Source organism: Chrysochloris asiatica, unplaced genomic scaffold (assembly GCF_000296735.1).
Source record: "Chrysochloris asiatica unplaced genomic scaffold, ChrAsi1.0 scaffold00064, whole genome shotgun sequence".
In the NCBI taxonomy this organism is placed as follows: domain Eukaryota; kingdom Metazoa; phylum Chordata; class Mammalia; order Afrosoricida; family Chrysochloridae; genus Chrysochloris; species Chrysochloris asiatica.
The window spans coordinates 9,376,618-9,402,583 of record NW_006408582.1 but is presented as its reverse complement, the minus strand read 5'-3'; the positions used below and the strand labels follow the sequence as shown (position 1 = coordinate 9,402,583).

Genomic DNA, 25,966 nt, shown 5'->3' with positions numbered 1-25,966 from the left:
AGGGGCCTATTTTTTCTACTAAGATATTTTCAGGATTCTTCTATGTTACCATGTATACATCTACCCATTTCTTCTGATTTCTGCACACTACTCCCATTATCAGGTTATTTCAAATCTGTCACATGAACACCACCTTTTTTGCTTGTTGATTTTGTTCATTTGGAAAATATTTATTGGTCACTATGAGTTTAAACCGACTCAATAGCACTTAACAACAACAACTATATTACAAGGACCTTTGGTTGCATAGTGGGTTACATTTTTTTGGGCTGATAACCACAAGGTCAGCAGTTCGAATCCACCAGCCGATCCACAGGAGAAGGATAGGCTTTCTGCTCCCATAAAGATTTACAGCCTCGGAAACCGGGTACAGACCAGAACCTACTTAATAACATGCACAGCAGCAGAAATGGCATCTGTTGTATTCCAGCTGCTCTTAGGTGCTAAGAATAAAACTCTTAAATTTATTTTATTAACAAAAAATTTCACGCAACTAGATCTGTGTGGGTAAGAGGATAATACCATAGTCTCTTGGTTGAGCATTAAATTAAAAAACAAAACTTTAAAAGGCGTCTATATTAAGCTTTTTATTGTTTTTGTAAATCTTATCCTTTTTTTTGTTTGTTGGTTTTTTTGTGAATGCATAATGATAAATAATAAGGTCCGTCAATGGCACAAAAAGAGATTGCATTCAACTACTGACCCAAAGATTGTAGCTCAGATCCACTCAGCAGCACCACCGAAGGAAGACCTGGCTGTCTGCGTCCATAAAGATTATAGCTGAGCAACTTTATGGAGCACTTCTACTTTTTAACACATGTGGTCACCATGAATTGGCTCCCTGCAATGAGTTTAGTTTTGGATGTGGTTTAAAAAGAAACCTTTGACTATTACACAATTCACAATCAAACATAAAAAAAAAAAGAAAGAAAGAAACCTTTGATACTGGGTAAGTCATTTTAGGTAGATTTATGTGAGCTCTTCTGAGTGATAGCACAGTGTTTATGTGTAATGGATTAGGTTATCTCATTTGAGATGAGAAAGTGATAATGAGACCAAGGTTCTGTGTGTGTTTTTTACCCTTTCCTATTTCCAGTGTTTAGTCCTGGTATGGCACTGTAGGGTAAGCACTGGATTGCGAATTGTAAAGTCAGCAGTTCAAATTCACCAGCCACTCCCTGGAAAACCCTATATGGGGTTGTTACTCTAAGTCAGAACAGACTTGACAGCACGTAACAAGTCTTCAGTGTTTAAGGTGCTAACTGCAGGGTCTGTGGCTCAAACCCGCCAAGCTGCTCTACAGAGGAAAGATGCGGCTGTCTGTTCCTGTAAAGATGTACAATCTTGGAAACACTATGCAACAAGTGTACTCTGTCCCATAGGGTCATTTATGTGTCAGTATAAGTTAAATGGCACTGAAAGTGGGTTGTCCCCAGTATAGATTGTTATACTCTGGATTCTTGACATGGGCAAACCCACTCACTAATAATAACTTTCAGAGGATTCAAGTGTAAGCATCAATGAATGATCAATCTGTTTAATTAAGGTACAAGGGTGGAAAATCCCAAAACATACATTTTCAAGATGATAATTTCATAAGGTTGCCTTTTAAGTGCAAACCAAACCAGACCCATTGTTGTGGAGTCAGTTCAGACCCCTAGCAACAAGCCTTGTAGAACAGTAAAACTGCTGCGCCTTAGGGTTTCTAAGCCTCTGAATCTTTACTTGAGCAGACTGCCACATCGTTCTCCCAACAGACTGACTAGTGAGTTCAAACCGTTCACCTTCTGGTGAAGCTGAATGCTTAACGACTGTACTACCAGGCCTCTTTTTTATATGGAGATTAATGATTATTCTTATTATCTGATAAGTACTAACAATTTTCATTTTATAATTTTACTTGACTTACCAGTACAATTCATGTAAGTTCTTTGAAATAGCAATTTAATGATCTTGATAGGTTTTTAATGGTGTGATAGTAGGCGTCCTGGTGTGGTGCTTGATTGAGTGAGTCCTGGTGGGTTAATGCACTGGATTGCAAAGTCGATTTGAACCTCAAGGTCGACGGTTCAAACTCAGCAGCTGCTTCTTGGAAACCCTATACATGGTCACTATGTTCAGAAGCTATTCAACAGCACACAACAGTAGGCTAAAAGATAAAATTCTGAGTATAGTTGGTTCACAAGTCTGTCTGATTATTTAGACTGTATTTTCTTAGACTGATACTAAATGAAACCAATCACCAGTGCATGCTAATCTCATAAGGGCAGATCAACAGTTGGTAGGGGCGAGGTATTTAGAATGGTGCTGGATAATGCTGAATATGAACTTAATCAATAACGGAGTTCTATAACAATGTTATGGAATGAGATTTTTAAAAAAGTAATAATAATAATAAGAGGACTTGATGAGGTCATTCCTTTACCAGAGCCCTTCTCTTAAATTTTACCAAAGAAATGACCTAAAGCAGACAAGGTTGTTGTTAAGTGCAGTGGAGTTGGTTCCAAATCATAGCAAACCCTGTAGAGAGTTTCCAAGGAACGGCTGGCAAGTTTGAACTGCTGACCTTGCAGTTCATACCAACCTTGGGGTCCAGTGCATTTATCCTGCAGTTCCACACCAGAGGCCCCAACAAAACAGACATTGGGAAAGAAAAAGAATAGATTATCTTAATTACAGATTGGGAATTAATCCTGAAGAGGGTAGAAAAAAGAGGTATGCCTTAGTCACTGCTATTTCAGAGAAGTTTTTCGCATTTGGGGGGGATGTATTTTCGTACTAGATTGAGCTTAAATTATTAGATTTCACTTAGCTTTACCTTTTCTTTCTAAATTGGGTTTGGGGAGGTTGTTTGTTTTTTTAAGCTTTCTTGCTTATTCCTTGAAGACTACTAAATAAAAATCTTGATTATACATACAGTATACCTCATGGATCAGTTAGAATTCACAAGATGTTGTAATTGATTATATGTGTGATTGGTTTGAAGTAGTTCTCAACAATGGTCCAAATTTTTGTTTCCATTTTAGAACAAAATCCAGTCTCATAGCAGAGGAGAATATAATGTTTACAGCACCTTCCAGAGCCATGAACCAGAGTTTGACTACTTGAAAAGTTTAGAAATAGAAGAAAAGATCAACAAAATTAGGTGGTTGCCCCAGAAAAATGCTGCTCAGTTTTTATTGTCTACCAATGGTAAGTATAATATCTTTGTGAAGAATTTTCATGTGCCCACTCTGAATATTTATCCTGTAGGTGATATTCTTCACTTTCAAAAATGTGTATTTGTTAAGAGATCTTTTGGGAATACTGTCCTGCAGAATGTAAATTCCTCTTGGCACATTACCTTTTGATTCTGTTTCAGTTCTGAAATTATGTAGTGGCTTCAGTTACACAGACAAGTGTGTGGTGTGGCTGAAAATATACAATGCAAATCAGCCTTCCATTCAGCAGTTTATACACATTGTGCTTTGTGACATTATTTACAAGCCCTCAATGTAACAGCACTTTCCCCAGTTCATCTCTGAGTGCCCCGTTTCCACTCACCCATCTTTTTGACTCTTCTGCCTTCAAAATACTGAGCAAAATGAAAGCTTTGTCAATTTCAGTCTTTTCTCCATTTATGTGGATGTTATTGGTCCAGTGGTAAGGATTTTTGTTTTCTTTACGTTGAGATGCAACCCATACTGAAGGCTGTGGTCTTTGATCTTCATCAGTAAGTATTTTTTAAAGTATTTCTTAAGTCTCTTCACTTTCAGCAAGCAAGGTTGTATCATCTGCATATCACAGGTTGCTAATGAGTGTTCCTACAATCCTGATGCCATGTTTTTCTTCATATAACCCAGCATCTCAGATTTTTGCTCAGCATATAGATTGAATAAGTATGGTGAAAAAATACAACCCTGGTGCACATCTTCCCTAATTTTAAACCATTCGCTGTTCCCTTATTCTGTTAGAACAACTGCCTCTTGGTCTATGTACAGGTTCCTCATGAGCATAATTAAGAGTTCGAAATACTCATTCTTTGCAGTGTTGTCTATAGTTTATCATGATCCACACAATCGAAAGCCTTTGTGTAGTCAGTAAAGCACAGGTGTAAATATCTATCTAGTATTCTCTGCTTTCAGCCAAGATCCATCTGACATCAGCAGTGGCATCCCTCATTCCATATCCTCTTCTGAATCCAACTTGAAATTCTGGAAACATCTTAGACAGTAGTTCTTAACCTTGTAGGAGAATCTTCTGATAGTCTTCTCTTCACAAATATATCTATTTTGCATGATCTTGCATATAAGTGTTGTTTGCTTGCTTGCTTTTTAATAGTGTTTGAGTATTTTCACATGCTTTTTTATGGGCTCAAAACTCCAGGTTTTAAAAAAAAAAAAATGACTTGTAAGAACTTAAGTTATCGTTACTATGAGTTATTTTCTACCTAGCTTGTCCTCTGATCATATCCTGTGTTTACACTACGGAAATTTTTTATGCCCCTTAAGACACAATATTTTTAAAGCATATATTGTTTAAAACAGTCTCTGGGTGTGACTGAGGAGCTGTCCTGACTGGAAGAACTGTGCCCTGAACATTTTCTGATCCTGCATTGCAACCTATTCATTTTCCTAATAAACCCTATAATTTGGGGGGGCATGTGGGGGGAGACTGGTTTGTCATGATTTGTTTTGGGTTAAGGTGGTTTTTGTTTTCTGGGGTTGGTTGTTTTTTTTAATGTTTGTTTATTTTACTGTTTTCTTCCTGTAATAATATCAGAAACTACAGTCTAATTTTTTGCCATTTGATGAGTGTATTGTGATTTGTTTATGTGGATCTTTACTAAATATAATAAATTGACAAGACAGCTGTGAGTAGGGAAAGAATTGTCATCCTTCTTAGGTGTCTTTTGTTTGGGTTTTTTTAGGTGTTAATTTTTAAACAAATAAACCTATTCCACATACAAGGGAAAACTAAAAAATATTGCTACTAGTGTTAAGTTCATACATTCAGAGGTTTATTCCAAACAAAACATGTTTAAACATTTCTCTGCAGTCAGTGAGTGGCTACAGAAAAGTTGTCTCAGTAGTAACGCTTGTCTTAATCTCATTAGAGTGCCTTCAAAACTAAAAGTCGGATCAGAACAGTAGATTCCGAGGAGTCTGCTGGTCACCTGAGTTTGAGAATTCCAAAATTTGTAATCAAGAAAAATCAAGACTTTTCTGAAGCAGATTCCTAGTCATGGGGACTGATTTTAAAGAAGTTTTAAAAATTGAAAGCTGTACAGGTTGTGTCCAGGCTTTTTGTTTTGTTTTGAAAATCTTAGTACCCCTAAAAAAGCTTCATTAGGACATCTTGTCTTATCCATCCTACAGCCCTGATCTTGTCCTTTCAGAATCCTACATATTTCCAAAATTCAAAGAAACACTGTTAAGGTCCCTCTGGGATGCCAAGTGTTTTGCCAAGATTGATGTTGTCCAAAGACTTCATTTTGCTTGGATCCATAATCACCACTCACGGAAACAGCAGTCAAAGAGGTCAATTGACATATTACATTAGGCACATCTGCTGCAACAGACCTGTTTAAAGTGTTAAAGGTCAAAGGAATCCATTTAAGACTAAGATACATCTGAACCAGGTCATGATATTTTCAGTTGCCTCATAATGTGTGTGGAAGTTGAACAGTGAATAAGGAAGAGCTCACAAGAATCGATGCATTTGAATTATGTTGTTGGAGAAGAATATTAAAAGTACCATGGACTGCCTGAAGAACAAACAAGTTTGTGTTGAAAGAAGTACAGCCAGAATGCTCCTTAGAAGTTAGGATGACAAGACTTGGTCTCTCATAATTTGGATATGTTATCAGAAGAGACCAGTCCCTGGAGAAAGGACATCATGCTTGATAAAGAAGAGGAGCAGCGAAAGAGAGCAATACCACCACCACCCCCAGTCCCACCCCCAATGAGGTAGACTGACACACTGGCAGCAACAGTGGGCTCAAACATAATGACAATGGTGAGGATGGTGCAGGACCACACAGTAATTTGTTTTGTTGCTCATATGGTTGGTGTGAGTTGAAACCACCTTGATGGAACCTAACACCACAGGATGCCAGAATTGCTGTTTTGATAATGGTGTAAATTGAAGAGTGCAGAATTCTATGGAGAAGGGTTAGAAAAATGGAGGCACTGCCTTCAGAAGTGTATAGACCCATATGAGAGGATATGTGAAGAAACAGTGGCTTCACATTTAGATCCTTTTGCTTAATAAGGTTTCTGCTATTCTGTAGCAATACTTTGTTGACTTACCCTCATAAATGTAAGTGAAGTTGGGTGTGTTTATTGGCATACAGTCATGTAACACATGACATCCATTAAGACAATATCTGTAGACCCAGAAGCTTATAATAGAGTTCAGACTTAGCAAATGGAGAATAAAACAGCTTTCTGCACACAAGTATCTTTCAAATGCAAAGTGATTGTGCTATCAGGCATATAATGGCACGGTGTGTATATGACCTATATGCTCCATCTTGGTAGAAATAATAAACACTTGAGTGTTAGCTTATGTATGTACAGTACTGTAATTTCTATCTTACAAGTTTCCCATTTAACAGTATATGCTTCAAGTCATAGTACTGTGCATTTTTAAAGTACTATTGTTATGTCGACGTTTAATTTTCATTCAAAAAAATAGCTGCCGTGAAGTTTATTTTGGTTCCCAAATGTAGCAGAACCAGTAGTGATAGCAGTATTAAAAGGCAAAAAAGGAGAAATATCAATCTGAAGATGAGAGAAAAGATGACTAAACAGCGCAAAGGTGGAAAATCAGTGAGTGAATGCTACTACCTTCGATTTAGATATGTCATACTTGTCAATCTTGATGCTCCTAAAAACAAAAAAATTCTCTAAGCTGTCAAAAGGATAAGCTTCACTGAAAGCTACAAGGCTAATGAAAATGTGAGAGGTAAATCTGTGTAAAGAACTTACCTGATGGACATGGATTAAGACCCAAACAATCCCTTCACTGCTAAGGCGCAAGCTTACTCCAGAGGCTTAAAGAAAAAGCAGGGCCTGACTGTGATACGTGGTGTTTACACAACCTTCAAATCATATAGTGCTGTATTTCACACAATGGACTGTAAGGTTGTTTGAACTGCAACATCTGTGGTTCAAGGTCACTAGCTGCTCCCCGGAACCCATGTACAGGGTTGCTATGGGTCGGAACCGACTCGACGGCACTTAACAACAAAATCCTGATTAGTAAGCTTTCAAACATTTGTGGGGGGGGAAATCCATTCTCTTTCACTTTCATTTTTCCATGAACTTATATATGTAACCTTGGTGGTATGTTTAAATAACGAGCTGCCAATCAATAGGATGGCAGTTTGAACTCATCAGCTACTACACGGGAGAAGAGACCTGGCAGTCTGTTTCCATAAAAATGATAGCCTTTCACAACCCTGAGATCAGAACTAGATGATGTCTGGCTATATAAAGGAGGGATAACAGAAGATTCTGGGTAGGAGGAGAAGAAATGTGGAACAAAACTCAAAAGTTATTTAAAAAAAAAAAAAGACCAGGCTTACTAGTCAGAAAGAGACTGATGGAGCCCAAGACTGGCCCGTGGTCACTCTTTAAAATAAAGGTCCAGAACTAAACTCATCCCCATTGTTTAATTTTCAGCCAAGCATTGGATAGATGGAGTCCTGGTGTGGCACTGTACAATAAGCACTGGACTGCTGACCACAAGGTCAGCATTTCAAATCCACCATGCTGCTCCTCAAACCCTGACTTCACTATGAGTCGGAACTAATTTGACAGCACTTAAAGTATATTTTGTTGTTGTAAAGTGTCATCAAATTGGTTCTGACTCATAGTGAACCATATATAGGGTTTCTAAGGAGTAGCTGGTGGGCTTGAACCACAGACCTTGTGGTTAGCAGTCTAGTGCTTATCCTACAGCATGAGACGGCAACACAAGTGGTATACACACCATAGAATGGTCAACCGCTCAAGATCAAAGGCAGCATTTACTCAAGAACAAAATTCAGAAAGGTTGGGGGGAAAGGAAGAATGGAAACAAGCAGGGAGGATGTAGTATAAATGATACTGCATTGAGGGGATTGCAGTCATTGAGACGATCTGAAGTATGATACGTTGAATGTAAAAAACTTATGCTCTGCCCTATAAACCTTCACTCAAATCACACTTGACAGGTTTTAAAAAACAGCTTCAGAAATTCTATTGGTCATTGTACTTACTCTGTTCTGTAGGGTCATATTATGGGTTGGAGTCAATTTGAAGGTGCATAACAACATATAAAAACAGATTTTGAACATGTAAGGTATTCTAAAATACACAATTACTCTTACCTACTTAAACTCTAATTGTATATAAATTATTTAAATCACACACAGAAGAAACTTTACTACAGGATTAACTATAATCAAGGTTGCATAGGACTTGGATGAAATAATCAATTGTAAGTTGCTAAATAGATCATGTTTCTCTGTTTTACACTCTAGTAAAAAAGCATCCATAAGACAACTAATGTTCTACAAATAGAAAATAGAGATTAATGAACCAGAGGAATCACATATTTCTATGTAGCATTTTTTTCTGTTATGAACTGCTTTTATAGATTATTTTGTTTTTATTTTATACCCTTTTTTTTTTTTACAAAAGATCATTAAGAATGTGATACTTTTATGTAAGAATAGTATTTTAAAGTATATGAGTAAATACTAATATAATTAAGGAGCTCTGGTAGCGTTGTGGTTACGAATCGCACTGCGATCCGCCAGGTCAACAGTTCGAAACTACCAGCTGCTCCATGGGAAAAAGATGAGGGTTTCTGCTCCCGTAAAGATTTACAACCTCGGAAACCCTGTTCAGGGTCACTATGGGTTGGAACCGATTCGATGGCACTTAACAACAACAACAACTAATTTAATGATTAACAAAGTAAATTGAGGAGGGTCATGTATTCTTTACCAAGGAATTCCAAATAATATGTAAACATTGTCCTCTCCAGGAGGTAGACTTAATTTTCCTTTTAAGTGTACACTGAATGTAGTAGCTTGCTTCCAAAGAATTATGTCCAGGAACAAATTTTAAGTATGTGGAGGAGAAGCCTAGTAGATATTGAGTGAGCCTTGTAATCAAAGTGAACACCACCAGAAATTAGATATGGATGCCATCTACCCCCGATGTGATACAATGAAAAGACACTTCTCTGGCATTCTTGAAAACCTGTCATCCCATTCTTATCAGGAGAAAAAAATGGACAAGCCCAATTATGGGACATTTTACAAAATACTTTAACAGCATTCCCCAAGTATCAAAGTTAGGAAACATAATAACACAGAAAAATCTGAGAAACTGTTGAAGTTAGAGTAAAAAGACCTGATGATTAAATGCATTGTAGTTTTGAATCCTGGATTGGTTCCTGAAAGAGAGAAAAAACACTAGTGGAAAACCTAGTGATACCTGAATAGAATCTGTGGTTTCATTACTAACACATCAATGTTAATTTCTTAGTCTTGACAGTAGTACTCTTTGAGACACTATACTATTTGTAACTTCTCTGTACATTAAACTTAATTCCAAAATTAAAAGTCTATTTTAAAAATGTAGAGTCCTGGTATGGTGCTGTAGGGTAATGCGTCAGACTGCAAAGCCATTAAAACTGCAAGGTTGACGGCGGTCCAAGCTCACCAGCTGCTCCTCACAAATCATATACAGGGTCACTATGGGTTGGAACTGGCTCAACAGCACTTAACAACAACAACATATTCTTTTTAAGAACTTACGGAAATAATGCTTTTAACTGGTCAGTATTTCTTTAGGCCCTGCATCCTACTTCTGAATCCCTGATGTAGTGAGAGAAAAAACTACCTTGTCATCAAGTCGATTCTCACAGCAACCCTATAGGACAGAGGAGAACTGCTCTATAGGGTTTCTGAGACTGTAAACCTTTATGGAAGCAGACAGCCTTATCTTTCTCCCTACCACCACCCATTAGGTTTGCAGCCCAACACTTAACTGACTAGCTGAGGTGTCTAGATCACTGAGGGAATTTGTGGGGTGAATCAGGGCCAAGGAAGATACAAATTCCTTAAACATTTCATTTTAAACAATAGACCATCTTAACTTACCTTGTTTTTTTTTTAACTGTATGTAAATATATATTTGGATACATAACATGTTGTAATGTTCCATTGAGTCATTTTTGGCTTACAGCAATTTCATGTGCAACAGAACATAGCACTGTCCAGACCTGCACCATCCTCGCAGTTGTAGCTGTTTTTGAGCCCACTGCCACTGTATCAGTCCATCATATTGAGGGTCCTCCTGTTTACTACTGACCCCTCTTCCAAGTATGATGTCCTTCTCCAAGGAGTGGTCCCTCTTGACAACGTGTTCAAAGTATACGAAACAAATACTGGCCCTGGCCATCCTCGCTTTTAAGAAGTATACTAACTGTACTGTTTCCAAAACTGATTTGCTTGTTGTTCTGGTAGTTCACGATATATTCAGTATTCTTTGCCACACCAAAATTCAAATGCATCAATACTTATTCATTGTTTAGCTTTCACATTCTTTCCTTCTAGTTTTAAATATTTCTAAAAGATTGGTACCTAGATATGACTTTTATTTAAATACCAAATGAAATTGTATATGGGTACTATTTATATATAAACTTATAATTTCTGTGTTTGCATTTATATGATCTGCAACTTCCTGTAAATTTATGTGTGTGTTTTTATTTACCTGGCAGTAGGAAACTTGTTTTTATTAAACCAGACAAAGGATTTTATTCTTATATTCCTTTTAGGTGAAATATTAACTGACAGTTCCAAAAATGCAATTAAAATGTCTCTTTTATCAGTATTGGAGTACTTTTTTTTTTTTTTTTTTTTTTTTTTTTGAGAATGTTCTTCGTTTTCTCCCTAGATAAAACAATAAAATTATGGAAAATCAGTGAAAGGGATAAAAGACCAGAAGGGTATAACCTGAAAGAGGAAGATGGAAGGTATAGAGATCCTACTACGGTTACTACACTACGAGTAAGTACCATCTGATAGTCTTCTGTCTTCATGTATTCTGTCTCAAGCAGAGCTTAAATCAAATAATAGTGTTCTGCATAGAACATTCACTATCTACAATAGTGGTCTCACTGTGGGCGGGGGCACAACCAGGACACAAACACATGGCTGTGTACCTTACACAATACTATACTCTCTTTTATTCTCATAGTTCAAATCCACTATTATTACAAAAGTAATCTTCAACATTAATTTTATTTGGAGATCAAAGTAGTAGATACCAGATATTCTAGCTGTAGCTCACAGCTGCTAAAAAATAAATGCTGTGGGTTTATTTTTAATTTAAACCATAAGCATATAGTTATTGCAAATGTCACGAGCAAAAGGTTGTTGTTGTTGTTAAGTGCCGTCGAGTTGGTTCTGACTCTGAACAGGGGTTCCAAGGCTGTAAATCTTTACGGGAGCAGAAAGCCTCATCTTTCTCCCGCTGAGCAGCTGGCAGTTTCGAACTGCTGACCTTGCGGTTCACAGCCCAATTCGTAACCACTACACTACCACAAGGTAGGCCTTGCAAATTCTAGTAGCTTTTACACATGTCTATTGTTATGTTGTTGTTATGTGCCTTGGAGTCGGTTCCGACTCATAGGGACCCTGTACAGAGTTTCCAAGGCTGTAAATCTTTATGGGAGCAGAAAGCCTCGTCTTTCTCCCACAGAACAGCTGGTAGTTTCGAACGGCTGGCCTTAAGGTTCGCAGCCTGATTCGTAACCACTACGCTACCAGAGCTCCTTACACATGTCTATAAGAAAAGGCAAATTATCCAAATTGTTTTTATTTGTGTTTGACTGTTTTGAAGAGTAAGCATCAATTGCTATTTAAAACTAAATCATTGTAATAATTGTTTTTTATGTTCCCAAAAACTACAATGACATTCTCTCAATCTTAGCTGCTATGTAAACAGTGAATGTTTTGTATTAAATGTTTTTCATATGTCTTATTGACAGGTACCAGTCTTTAGGCCCATGGATCTAATGGTTGAGGCCAGTCCACGAAGAATATTTGCCAATGCTCATACATATCACATCAACTCTATTTCTATTAATAGTGATTATGAAACATATTTATCTGCAGATGATTTGCGGATTAATCTTTGGCATCTGGAAATTACAGATCGAAGTTTTAGTATCCATTTGGTTATTTTTTTGGTGTTTGGTAATAAAGATGTACTGTACCTATACTAAATTGGTTTTCTTCCACCATTCTATTAGTATATTGGTATTTCCTCTTTATATTATTTTATTTTTATTATTATTATTATTATTATTATTATTATTATCTTTTTTGGAGTCCTAGTGTGGCACTGTAGGATCAGCACTGGACTGTGAACCATAAGGTTGGCAGTTCAAACCCACCAGAAACTCTGTGTAGGGTCACTATGAGTTGGAACTGACTTAACTATAACAACAATTGTCTTTTAACATAAGTGACTTCTTATTTTATACCATTTTTATTTGTATAATTGATCAAACATGTAATCAAGATGTATTGATCAATACTGATGATTGGAATGCAGAAGTTGGGAGCAAAGAGGAAGGAATCAATAGTTGGAAAATATATCCTTGGTGATAGAAATTATGCTGGAAAACACATGGTATAATTTTGTGCAAACCCAATAATTTGTTCATGTCAAATACCTTCTTTAGACAGCATAGGAGACGACTATGCACATGGACCTCACCAGATGGAATACGTAGAAATCAAATTGACTACATCTGCAGAAAGAGACCATGGAAAAGCTCCATATCATCAGTCAAAACAAGGCCAGGGGCAGACTGTGGAACAGACCATCAATTACTCATATGTAAATTCACACTGAAGCTGAAGAAAATGAAAACAAGTCCACGAGAGCCAAAATATGAACTTGAATATATCCCACCTGAATTTAGAGATCATTTGAACAGATTTGACACATTAAAACACTAAAGACCGAAGACCAGGAGAATTGTGGTATGACATCAAGAACATCATACATGAAGAAAGCAAAAAAGTCATTGAGAAGAAAGAATGAAAAGGTCAAAATGAATGTCAGAAGAGACACTGAAACTTCCTCTCCAGCCTAGAGATGCTAAAGCAAATGAAGGAAATGAGGGAGGTACAAGAGCTCAACAGAAAATTTCATAGGTCAGCTTAAGAAGATACTGTCAAATATTAGAATGAAATGTGCAAAGATCTGGAGTCAGAAAACCAAAAAGGAAGAACACGCTCAGCATTTCTCAAGCTGGGGGAACTGAAGAAAAAATTCAAGCCTCGACTTTAGTTATTGAAAGATTCTCTGGGCAAATTATTGAATGATGCAGAAAGCATCAAGAGAAGATGGGAGGAATATACAGAGTCTCTGTACCAAAATGAAATGGTTAATGTTCAACCATTTCAAGAGGTAGCATATGATCAAGAGCCAATTGTATTGAAGGAGGAAGTCCAAGGTGCATTGAAGGAATTGGCAAAGAACAAGGCACCAGGAATCGATGGAATAAAAACTGAAATCTTTCAAGAAAGTGAGGTGGCACAGGAGGCACTAACTCATCTCTGCCAAGAAATTTGAAGACAACTATTTGGCCAACTGATTGGAAAAGATCCATATTTTTGCCCTTTCCAAAGAGAGGTGACCCAACAGAATGTGGAAATGATCGGGCAATCTCTTTGATATGCCTTGTGAGTAAAGTTATGCTAAAGGTAATACATTGACAGAGAACTTCCAGAGGTTCAAGCCGGATTCAGAAGAGGCCGTGGAACAAGGGGTATCATTGCTGATGTCTGATGGATCTTGGTTGAAAGCAGAGAATACCAGAAAGATGTTTACCTGTTTTTTATTAACTATGCAGAGGCTTTTGGTTGTGTGAATCATGACAAGCTGTGTACAACATTGCGAAGTATGAGTATTCCGAACACTTAATTGTGCTCATGAGGAATCTGTACGTGGACCAAGAGGCAGTTGTTTGAACAGAACATGGGAACACTAAATGTTTTAAAATTAAGAAAGGTGTGCGACAAAGTTGTATTCTTTCACCATACTTATTCAACCTGCATGCTGAGCAAATAATCCGAGAAGCTGGGTTCCAAGAAGAAAAATGTGGCATCAGAATTGGAGGAAGACTCATGAACAGCCTGCAATATCCAGATGATACAACCTTGCTTGCTGAAAGTAAAACCAGTGAAACATTTACTGATGAAGTTCAAAGAGCACAGCCTTCAATATGGATTACATCTCAATGTAAAGAAAACAAAAATCCTCACCTGGAACAATAAACAACGTTTTTGTCAATGGAGAAAAGACTGAAGTTGTCAAGGACTTCATTCTTCTTGGATCAACTAGCAACACTCATGGAAGCAGCAGTCAAGAAATCAGACGATGAATTACATTAGGCAAATCTGCTGCATAAGACCTTTTGAAAGTGTTGAAGAGCAAAGATGTCAGCTTGAGGACTCAGGTGTGCCTGGCCCAAGCCATAGTGTTTTCAATAACCTCATATGCATACAAAAGCTGGACAGTGAATAAGGAAGACCATAGAAGAATTAATGCTTTTGAGTTATGGTATTGGAGGAGAATATTAGAAGTGCAGCCAGAGTGCTTCTTACAGGCTAAGATGTCCAAACTTCGTCTCATACTTTGGACATATTATCAGGAGGGATTAGTCGCTGGAGAAGGGTATCATGTTTGGTAAGGTGGAGGGTTAAAGAAAAAGAGGAAGACCATCCAATGAGGTGGATTGGCCAAGTGACAGCATCAGCGATGGATTCCAGCATGGCAACAATAGTGAGGTTGGCCCAGGATCTGGCAGTGTTTTGTTCTGCTGTGCATAATGTCGCTATGGGTCGGTACCGACTCAATCGCCCCTAACAACAATAATTATATTCATGGACTTAAGGGATGTGTATTGCAATTGTTTTTTAGTAAGTGAGGTTTTTGTAAACAACAAATTTGAGAAGTATGTTTTTAAATTTTTGTTGATTTTGAAAAAATCAACAAAAATAGACCCACTATAAATGTTATAACTATAATCAGTAGAAATATTTCTCAATCCCATTTATGTATGTTTCTTAAAGTCTTGATAAATGTTAGCAAGTGTTACTAACACTGTTAATTATGTTTTTACAAATTGATTCCATTGGCAAATAACAAAATTTTATATAAAGATGTAGTCTACTAAGAATATGTTAGTGTGCCCTGTAGGATCAGTACTGGACTATGAACCACAAGGTTGGCAGTTCAAACCTGTCAGCTGCCTCTTCTGTAGGAAACCCTATACAGCCGTCACTATGACTCGGAGCTGACAGGACAGATGGCACTTAACAATATATAAGAGAGTCCTTTTCATTATACCTTACCCAATCTAAGTTAGTGAAAAGTACTCTGTTGTTCTGACTTGTATTTCTCTAATGAGTAGACTTGAGTAATTGTTGCATGTGTTTAAAGCATTTGTATTTCTTTTTATTCTTATTTGTTCATTGTTTTTTTTTTTTCTTTAAGCACCCTTTTTATGTTAAGTAAATTTGCATTGCAGTAGTTTCCTCCTTGCCCTTTTTTCATTATTATTATTATTTTCTTTATGGATTTTGGCATTTGTATCATATTTACAAAGATGTCCACATTCTAACATGATTTTAAATGTCCATGCTTTCCTCTAATGTTTGGGGTTTGTGTTTTTTTAGGCATTGAAATATTGATCCATCTAGAGTTTATTCTCGTGTAAGGAGTAAACTGTGGATTTTCAGGTTATTTTCTCCCCAGATGTCCAGTTGTTTAAAAAAGAATAACACACATTTCACGCACTGGCTTAACTAAACTCACCTTTATTATACATGTTAGCTCTCCATATTATTTTGGAGTCCCTCTGGACTGGATTCTGACCCATTGATTTACTTATAATCTGTTCTATGGAATATATATAGGATACTTTTTTTTAGCATCTAATGGTTCTGAATTCCCCTCATTACAAAGAAGCCTGTTAAATGAAAACAGATAAACAGATATAAACTGATTAAATGCTGACTTCTTGTGAGGAATTTAAAAGATTTATTGCTATTGTTTTGTTTGTGTTTTTTAATAAATCCAAGAGATCAGTTTTGAACTGTAACTAGAATACAATTTAGAATTAATGTGAGGGGACTTTTAAAAGGTTCAGTGAAACATGGAATTAGAGAATCTAATTTTTTCAAAAGACTTTCAAGTTGCTTGTACTTGCATTTATGTATATGGTATATGAATGACTTGTACATTTTAGAAATGTAAAATTATATTTGCCTTTTTCCTAAGTGGAAATTCCTTAATAACATGTATTCAGATATTGTGGACATTAAGCCTGCCAATATGGAAGAGCTCACTGAGGTGATTACAGCAGCAGAATTCCATCCAAACAGCTGTAATACATTTGTATACAGCAGCAGTAAAGGAACAATTCGGTTATGTGACATGAGGGCATCTGCCCTCTGTGATAGACATTCTAAACGTAAGTTTATTGAGTCTTTCTTTAAAATGGTAACATTGTCTTATTTGTCAACAGTAACCTCAAATTTGGAAGCTACTATACTGGAAGAACTCTTGGCATTATTTCTTGCTGATGTATCCTTATGGGTGTATTTTTATTGGAATGCTATTTGGGGGGAACTTGTTGGCCCTTTGGTGCTCCTCAGTCTTGTATTAAAGTTTCTTTTCTTTTCCCTTTCCTCTTTTCCATTTCTCTTCATATGTCCTCCCTTTTTTATATTTTCTTCTTTACTCCCTTCATTTCTGCTTCGATCTTCCTGCAAAGATTTTTTTATGAGAAGAGGTTTCCATCGCTTAGAAAGAAAACGTTTAGAAACCATTGGATTAAAAAATGAAAGAGTTGCCTATTCTTGTTTCCATGTTGTTGAATATTTATTAAAGCTCATGAAAATCAGTGCATACCTGTTATCAAAAGAATTTTTACCTGCTCACAAAAAGATAAAATGCAGGTATAAATTTGGAAAGTGTATTTTCATTATGACAATATAGACAGTGGAGTACTCATATGGCCCTATAGTGTAAGTACTCGACTGTAAGGTTCAAACTTACTAGCCACTTCTCAGAAACTCTATAGACTCAATGGCACTTAACAACAAATATAGACAGTCAGTGAGTCTGTATGCACAGTATGTAACCCTGGTACTGAAGTCAAGTTCTGAATGACTTTTGTTCTGGCTGAATTAGCTCTATGATTCTGGAAGTGTACGACATACTTAACTGATCAGCTTAACAAAAACTTTCAGGGAAATTATGTGATTGGAACCAGAATGTTTTTCAGTCCTTTTATTTTGCTATCAAAGCCATGATAACACAGTGGTAAAGCTCTCAGCTCCTAACCAATTATCATCAGTTTAAACCACTAGCTACTCCTCGGGAAGAAGATTCAGTACTCTGTTTACAAGAAAAGTTTGTGAAGGATTGTTTTGGGAAATAGGAAATGTTTTTTTGCTCAAGCCAAAATATTACACACTTTGCTCTTTTTTTTTTTTTTCCTTCCCTGCTTGTTTTTAGTGTTTGAAGAACCTGAAGATCCCAGTAACAGATCTTTTTTTTCTGAAATCATCTCTTCTATTTCTGATGTAAAATTCAGCCATAGTGGCCGATATATGATGACTAGAGACTATTTGTCTGTCAAAATTTGGGATTTAAATATGGAAAACAGGCCTGTGGAAACATATCAGGTATTTGCATTTTGTCATTCTACGAGCATATACTTATTTACTTTATAATAGAGTTTACAGATATAGATTTTGTTGTGTTAATCCCAATGTGGTGTTTGTTCTTCAGTAAGCTTACCGCACCGAGAAAGATCTCTAGGTCACATAAACTGTTTTCTGTTGACTACTCACCAAATGGATGTTCACACCCACCCACTAGCTGCATGTAAGAATCTGGCAGTTTGCTGAAATCTTCCTTCATAGCATTTGACATTTCAAAACAAGTACCATGGGTAAAATAAAAGCAAAGGCATGGTTTTATCCCAGGCATTATATGATGTAAATTTTTTTTTTTTTTTTAAATAAGCAAAGGGATAGAGGTACTGCTTTGTTTATGCTTGTGTAACCCCCAAGATTCTAAAGAACCTTGTAATCTTCCACCTAATTTGTAGTTTCCCTGCCTATACTGAATCAAATCAAATTATTCATCATGAATAAAGTTAAATTATCCACAAATTAAGCTTATACTGATTTATTTTTGTTGAATTTGCACAAATATCTCACTGAGCTATATGTGACTGAAAGGAATTTTTTTTTGTTTTTCCTTGTACACGGCACTTAACAACTCGTGAGATTGTGAATCCTTCTGGTGACAGCAAACATGCTGTAATTTTCATTTGTAAACTAACACTGTTGATATTGAATTGCATCATATTTAAAACACTCAATACTAGATATACTTACTTTTTTTAGTTTATACCTTTGTGAAATATTAGCCAGTAAATACAGAATTACACTTCAAAACATAAAAGGTACGTTTTTACTACATTTGGTATTAATACCAAGAAATGATGCCAGGTTTGTTAATAACACATACCTAGGTTGACCATGGGATCCTTCTGTAGCATTGTAAGATAAGTATTGGACAGCTACCACAAGGTCGGCAGTTTAAACCCACCAGCCACTCCTTGGAAACCTATATATACAGGGTAACTATGAGTCGACACTGACTCGATGGTGTTTAGCAACAAACATCAGATTAACCATATAATTTGTCCATAAACTCGCACATGATCATGCTACGTAACATAGTGAAAATGCAGGCATGCAATTCTTTATGGCCATAAAGTGGTATTTAAAAAGAAAGAAGCATAGTATTCAGTGTTCTGTGTGTTTTTTAAAACCAGCAGTTAGTAGACTGAAAGCCAGATATAGTATGGTATATTTTCTATCTTAAAATATTTTAGTGTCAAGTTTACAAAAAGTGTATATACCATTTAAAGGGAATTTTTTTCTCTGTTCTGCAATAGCAAAATGTCTATTTCTGAAAGAGGACTACTATGTTTCTAAATTTAGGGTAAAATGCTTTTACTATTAATAAAGATACTAAGAAAGAGGAAGAATAAAAAGTGTATATATGACCCCTTTTTATGTTTTTAAGATAATTGACTTGCAGCATCCATTTTCTAATTTCAATAGGTAGTTTATGAGGTCAAGTAAACATCTATGTGATCCATTTATGTTTTTCTCCAGGTACATGAATACCTCAGAAGCAAACTTTGTTCACTATATGAAAATGACTGCATATTTGACAAATTTGAATGTTGTTGGAATGGCTCTGACAGGTAATTTGAACCCCTCATTCAAATGTGAACATCATCAAAGGAAAGAAACTTGCTATTTCACTCTCCTGTGGCACCATAAGATAAGCACTGGAATTCTTGACAGCAAGGTCGGCAGTTCAAACCTACTCGCCGCTCTTCAGAAACCCTATGTAGGCTTGCTTTGAGTCAGACTGGACTTGAAAGTACTTAACATTAACAGCTGTTGTTGGTAGCTCTTGGTACTTTTAGTATTCTCTTATACCATAACTCAAATGCATCAGTTTCTTTACAGTCTTCCTTCTCCATTGTCCAACTTTGACATGCATATGAGGCAATTACCAAGACTTGAGTCAGACACAGCTTAATCCTCAAAAAGACATATTGGCTCTTGAACACTTAAAAAGGTCTTGTGCAGCAGAGTTTTTTGACTGCTGCTTCCGTGAGTGTTGATAGTGGGTCCAAGCAAGAAGGAGACTTTGATAACTTCAGTCTTTTTTCAGTTATCATGATTCTATACATTGGTCCAGTTATGAGGATTTTTGTTTTCTTTACATTGAGTTGCCATCCATACTGCGGTCATTGATCTTCATCAGTAAGTATTTTAAGTACTCTTCACTTTGAGCAAGCAAGGTTGTATTATCTGCATATATTCAAACAACTGCTTCTTGGTCTCTTCACGGATTCCTCATGAGCACAGTTCAGTGTTCTGGAATACCTTTTCTTTGCAATAATTTGTTATGGTCCACATAGTCAAATATCTTTGCATAGTCAGTAAAGCCAAGTAGACATCTTTCTGGTATTCTCTGCCTGAATTCCATCAAGATCCATCTGATGTCAGAAATGATATCCCTTGTACCATGTCCTGTTTTGAATCTGACTTGAATTTGTGGCACTGTAGGATTGAGTTATGGTGTTGGAGGAGACTATTGAAAGTGCCATGGGCTGCCCATAGAACCAACAGATCTGTGTTGGAAGAAGTGCAGCCAGAGTGCTCCTTGGAGGCCAAGATCACCAAACTTCATCTCTCCTACTTCGGACATATTGTCAGGAGGGACCAGTCGCTGGAGAAGGAAGTTTGGTAAGGTGAAGGATCAGAGGAAGACCCCCCATGAGATGGATTGGCCAAGTGGCAGCATCAGTGGGCTCAAGCATGGCAACAATAGTGAGGCTGGCCCAGAATCGGGCAGTGTTTCATTCTGCTGTGTATAAGGTCGCTAAGAGTCTGGACAAACTCGATGGCACCGAACAAGGATAAGCACCTGACCACATGGTGGCAGTTCAAATCTGCCAGCCATTCCTTGAAAACCTTATACAGTGTTGCTATGAGTCAGAACTGACTCAACGGCACTTAGCAACAACAACTTGTAGATAAACTGCTGCAACCATTAGTTTTCTTCAGAAAAATTTTACTTACATGTGATATTAATGAGTTGTCCGATTATTTCTGCATTCCATTGGGTATGGGCACAGATTTAGGTAACCTCCAGTCAGTTGGCCAGGTAGCTGTAATTGAGTTTTCCTGGTATAGATGACTGATTACCTCCAGTGGTGCATCAGTTTGTTGAAAGATCTCAATTTGTATTTTGTCAGTTCTCTATATCATGAAATGGTTGAACATCAGCCTTTTCTTTTTGGTACAGTGACTGTACATTCCACTTTCTATTTTGATGCTTTTTGCTTCATTCACTGTTTTACCAATGTTGTTGTTAAGTGCTGTCAAGTTGGTTCTGACTCAGCAATCCTTAGGGAGCAGTTTTGGTGTGTTTGAATTGTGGTTCAGCGCTCCTATCTGACAGCGCCACACCAGATCTCCATTTTACCTATAGAATCCTTCACTATTGCAAGTTAAGGCTTGAATTTTTCCTTCACTTCTTTAAGCTTGAGAAATGATGAATGTTCTTACCTTTCGGTCTTTTCACATTTCATTATAATACTAAAGTTTGTCTTTTTGAGCTACCCTTTGAAATACTCTGATCAGCTCTTTGACTTCTTCATTTCTTCCTTTCACTTTAGCATCTCTACACTGAAGAATAAATTTCAGCGTCACTTTTGGCATCCACTTTGGTATTTCCATTGTTTCCTGTCTTTTTAATGACCTTTTGCTTTCTTCCTGTATGGTATTTTTTATGTCATCCCTATAAGTTTTTGTGTTTGCTATTAGTGTCTTATGCATCAGATCTGTTCTTGAAATGAGACATTTGTTAACGTTCATCTTTTGGGTCTCTTGTTTTAATTTTTTCAGCTTCAGCCTGAATTTGTACATAAATAGGCCCCTAGTATTATTTTGACTGATGATTTTGAGCTTTTCCACCATATCCTCCGACGCATGTAGTAAACTAGATTTCTGAGTATTCCATCTGGTTAAGGGCCATATATATTGGTGGTGGTTGGTAGGTGCCTTCAAGTTGATTCCAACTCATAGCAACCTTAGCACAACATAACAAAACACTGGTTAGTCCTGTGCCATCCTCACAGTTGTTTTACTATGCTAGAGTCCATTGCTGCTGCCACTGTGCCATTCCGTCTCATTGGGGATCTTCTTTTTCGCTGATCTTCCATTTTACCAAGCGTGATGTCCTTTAGGGAATGGCCCCTCCTATTAATATGTCTGAAGTATGAAATACGAAGTCTGGCCATCCTGGCTTCTGAGGACCATTCTGATTGTACTTCTTCCAACACAGATCTGTTTATTATTATTCTACAACACCATAACTCAAATGCATCGCTTTTTCTACCATCTTCTTTATTCGTTTTCCAACTTTCATATGGATATGTCGTTGTTAGGTGTCATCGAGTTGGTACTGACTCAAAATGACGTTATGCACAACAGAAACAAACACTGCCTGGTCCTGTGCCAACCTCACAATTCCTGCCACACTTAAGCCAGTTGCTGCTGCCACTCTGACAATCCATCTTGCTGGGAGTCTTCCTCTTTTTCAATGACCTTCCCACCACTTTACCAAGTATAAATGACCTTCTTCAGGGACTGGCCCCTCCTGATTATATATACCCAAAGTATCAAAGACAGAACCTGCTCATCCTGGCCTCTAAGGAGCATTCTGGCTATAATTCTTCCAATACAGATTTGTTTTTTCTTTTGGCAGTCCATGGTGCTTGTAATAGTCTCCTCCAGCACTGTAGCACAAATGCATCTATGGTCATTTTTATTCATTATTCAACTTTCACATGCATATGAAAAAATACCATGGCTTTGGGTCAGGCTCACCTTTGTCCTCAAACTGAACGTTTTTGCTTTTGAACACTTTAAAGCTGTCTTGTGCAAGCTGATTTGCCCAATTAAATACATCATTTGATTTCTTGACTGCTGCTTCCATGAGTGTTGATAGTTGATCTGAGCAAAATGAAGTTTTTGACAACTTCATTCTTTATCCATTTATTTTGATGTTATTTATTGGTCCAGTGGTGAAGACTTATTTTTTTTACATTGAGGTGCAAGCCATACTGAAGGCTGTGGTCTTTGATTTTTAAGTCCCCTTCACTTTAAGCAGCCAAGGTTGTATTACCTGCATATCACATATATGAAGAACAGTGGATATTTCCTGGTCTCTTTTGTAGGATTATGATTATGATCTAATTAGAATCAATATTGTACTTCAAGATAGATCTTGAAATGTTATTGACAATGCTACACCATTCCTGGTCAATTTTTTGCTCCCAGCTTTGCAAACTGTGTGATTTTCTGATTCCGACTGACTAATACCAGTACATTTCAGCTCACTAATGCCAGAATATCAATCTTTATATGTTCCATAACATATATTTTGCCTTGTGTCCCTTTAGCAAATGAAAGCCCAAAAGCTTTACTCCATTCATGTCATCACGGTCAGCTGTTACTCAGTTGTATTTTTTTGAGTACCTTCCAACCTGGGGCTCATCTTCCAGCCTTATATGACAATATTCTGGTGCTATTCATAATGTTTTCAAATTCTGGCGCTGTATCAGACAATGATGTACTCCTATTCATAAGGTTTTCAATGGCTAAACACTTAGAAGTAATCCACTCTCTTTCTTCCTACTCTGTCTCCATTCTGAAAGCCCTGCTGGAACTTGGTCACCCTAGGTAACCCTGCTGGTACTTAAAATACTGGTGACAGCTTCCAACATCATATCAACACTCAAACTACCACAGTACAACAAACTGACAGACGAGTGGTGGAAGTATTTAGGCAATAGATCTTTTTCCTTTTATATGCCAGTTTTTTTCAAATATTATATTTATACTTCATACACGATATCATTTTTAAATGCCATTGAGTCGGTTCTGAGTCATAGTGACCTTTTATAGGGTTTCCAATGCTTTAAGTCTTTGTGGAATCAAAAAACATCATTTAAAAATCAACAAAGAAACATCATTTTACATGGAGTGGCTGATGGCCTTGAACTGCCAAACTTGTGGTTCAAAATCCAGTTCATATAAGTAATAATTGATATGTATCATTGCTTTAACCTTATAGCCATAAGTAATTAGTGCTTTGTATAATCTCCAAGTTTGTTATAGTATGATTCCTTTTTACTGTTAAAATATATACCCCTGTTTCCAAGGATAAATAATCCTTAATCTTTCAGGGTTTTAGTTGTTAATATTTATTTGAAACATTTACTTTGTTCCACTAAAACAGGAGTAAAAGAAGACATAATTTTGGAATTAAGGTTGCATTTAAACAATTTAGATATACTTTAGTTAATAGTTTAATCAGTGAAACAAAGGGCTTCATGTTACAGAGGATAGTAGAACTTGGAACTTTTATATTTTATCTGATTTTATTTATTTATTTTTTTAGTCTGTTTATAACATGAGGTCTGTTAAAAGATTGGCCACAGGATAACAAAACCTTGTCTTTATAGTGTGCCTGCTAACCCTGAGACATCATTAGTGAGGAGATGGAACAAGGCAAAGAGTAGATAACTAATTAGCAAAGTTGAGGAAAATACTTGGTTACTGTCTACAACCCTGTTCCTTAATTCAAATCTTCTTAACATAGTTGTTTTTGTGGACCCCTAGACTAAATTTAGTCACTGAATAATATTGCTGACAAAGTGTTTTGTTCTTGTGTTTGACTGAGTGTTCTATCTGCTTTTACAGTGTTGTCATGACTGGATCTTACAATAATTTCTTCAGAATGTTTGACAGGAACACAAAGCGAGACATAACCCTAGAAGCATCACGGGAAAACAATAAACCTCGCACAGTTCTGAAGCCACGCAAAGTCTGTGCAAGTGGCAAGCGAAAGAAAGATGAAATAAGTGTTGACAGCCTAGACTTCAACAAGAAAATACTTCATACAGCCTGGCACCCCAAGGAAAATATCATTGCTGTAGCTACTACAAACAATCTGTATATATTTCAAGACAAAGTGAATTAGGGTTGGCATTCCTAGCAGAAGAGCCCACTTCCTGCTTAGTTGAGATAGTTGAATCTAGCATTCGTACCTATAAAAGAGAGAGGTCCATTGTGGCACCCCTTTCCAGTGTTTAACAATGTGCCATTTGAAACACATTTTTATAGCTACATGGAGAAAGCTCTGTGGTTTCATCACTGTGCTATTCTCCATGTTTGCTAGCCATTTAGGTAAGGGTAGGGCACTTTTAATTTAAATGACTTCTTGCACCATCTTGCCTAATGGACTAGATTGGACTGTATCAACATTGATTTACTCCACTTTTTATGCCTTCCATTGTGATGACGTCAAACACAGTGAAAGCCTTCAGTCATGCTATGGGATTTAATTGTGTATCCTCATACTGTATCATTTGTGGGGTACACCCCTTCCCCATTTTTTAAATTAAATACAGCTCATTCTTACTGTGGCTTGTAGCATTCCTCCTCTTCTGGCCTCCTGGACTCCTCCCCTTCATCTCTTACCTTAGCCCCCTCCACCCAGTCTTGGTGGTGGTGTATTAAAAAAAAAACAAAAAAACGAACGAACGAATGAAAGCACACAAAATGAGTCAGTTTGGGGTCAGTGGTAAAGGGGGTATATGTTGCGAACAAATGTTTTAATAACAGTTGGCTGTAATCACTCCTTGCCATGTCTGGCACTGAAAATAAGGAAAAAAACTACTGAATAAAAGTGACAAAGAATGGAGAATCTGGTTTTCTTTTTCTTTTTGATCTACCTCTCTCAGCCAATATTTGTGTCTTATCCTTGGGCACAGTGAAATGAAATACGTTTCCATTGTTTTATTGGCATTTTTTTTTAAATCGTTTTTAACAAGTCTTCTTTCATGGAGAAGTATTGGTTCTGTGCGAACATGTTTTGAAAATATATAAACTATGGATTCCATCTATAAAATGCTACTAGGGTTTTTTTTTAAATTTAGTTATTAAGGGTATTGGGCACATTGGTATCTACACTTAACTAATCTGTTAATGAAATTGTTTACATTGGAACCAATTTGTAGAACTTCCTTTTTAAATACAGTGTTTTATTTCATTTTTGCATTGCTATAAATACTAAGTCAAAGACTTAGACTTTTTCAAAAAGTTAAATTTGTTTTTGTTGTTGCGTCATAAAAAATCAAACAGCATAAAACTAACATCCAATGATTTACATAGATAAATTGACACTGCACTAAACTTTTCATTTTATTATGATCAAATCTGAGG

The 25,966-nt window shown here is 36.7% G+C and overlaps 1 protein-coding gene across 2 annotated transcripts in view; it reads left to right on the top strand.

Annotated features, from left to right (window-relative positions):
• PPP2R2A (protein phosphatase 2, regulatory subunit B, alpha) overlaps positions 1 to 25,445 on the top strand; it is a 100,926-nt gene extending 75,481 nt beyond the window's left edge. The window contains exons 4-10 of one of the 2 annotated variants that reach the window (XM_006864372.1): positions 3,027 to 3,192; positions 10,941 to 11,053; positions 12,037 to 12,214; positions 16,375 to 16,539; positions 17,589 to 17,758; positions 19,268 to 19,359; positions 24,443 to 25,445. In XM_006864372.1, the coding sequence (XP_006864434.1) occupies positions 3,027 to 3,192; positions 10,941 to 11,053; positions 12,037 to 12,214; positions 16,375 to 16,539; positions 17,589 to 17,758; positions 19,268 to 19,359; positions 24,443 to 24,722 (1,164 nt within the window). In that variant the 3' untranslated portion in view covers positions 24,723 to 25,445. The remainder of the gene's footprint in view (positions 1 to 3,026; positions 3,193 to 10,940; positions 11,054 to 12,036; positions 12,215 to 16,374; positions 16,540 to 17,588; positions 17,759 to 19,267; positions 19,360 to 24,442) is intronic. The other variant, XM_006864371.1, reaches the window with a different exon arrangement.
• Positions 25,446 to 25,966: the final 521 nt, after the last annotated feature.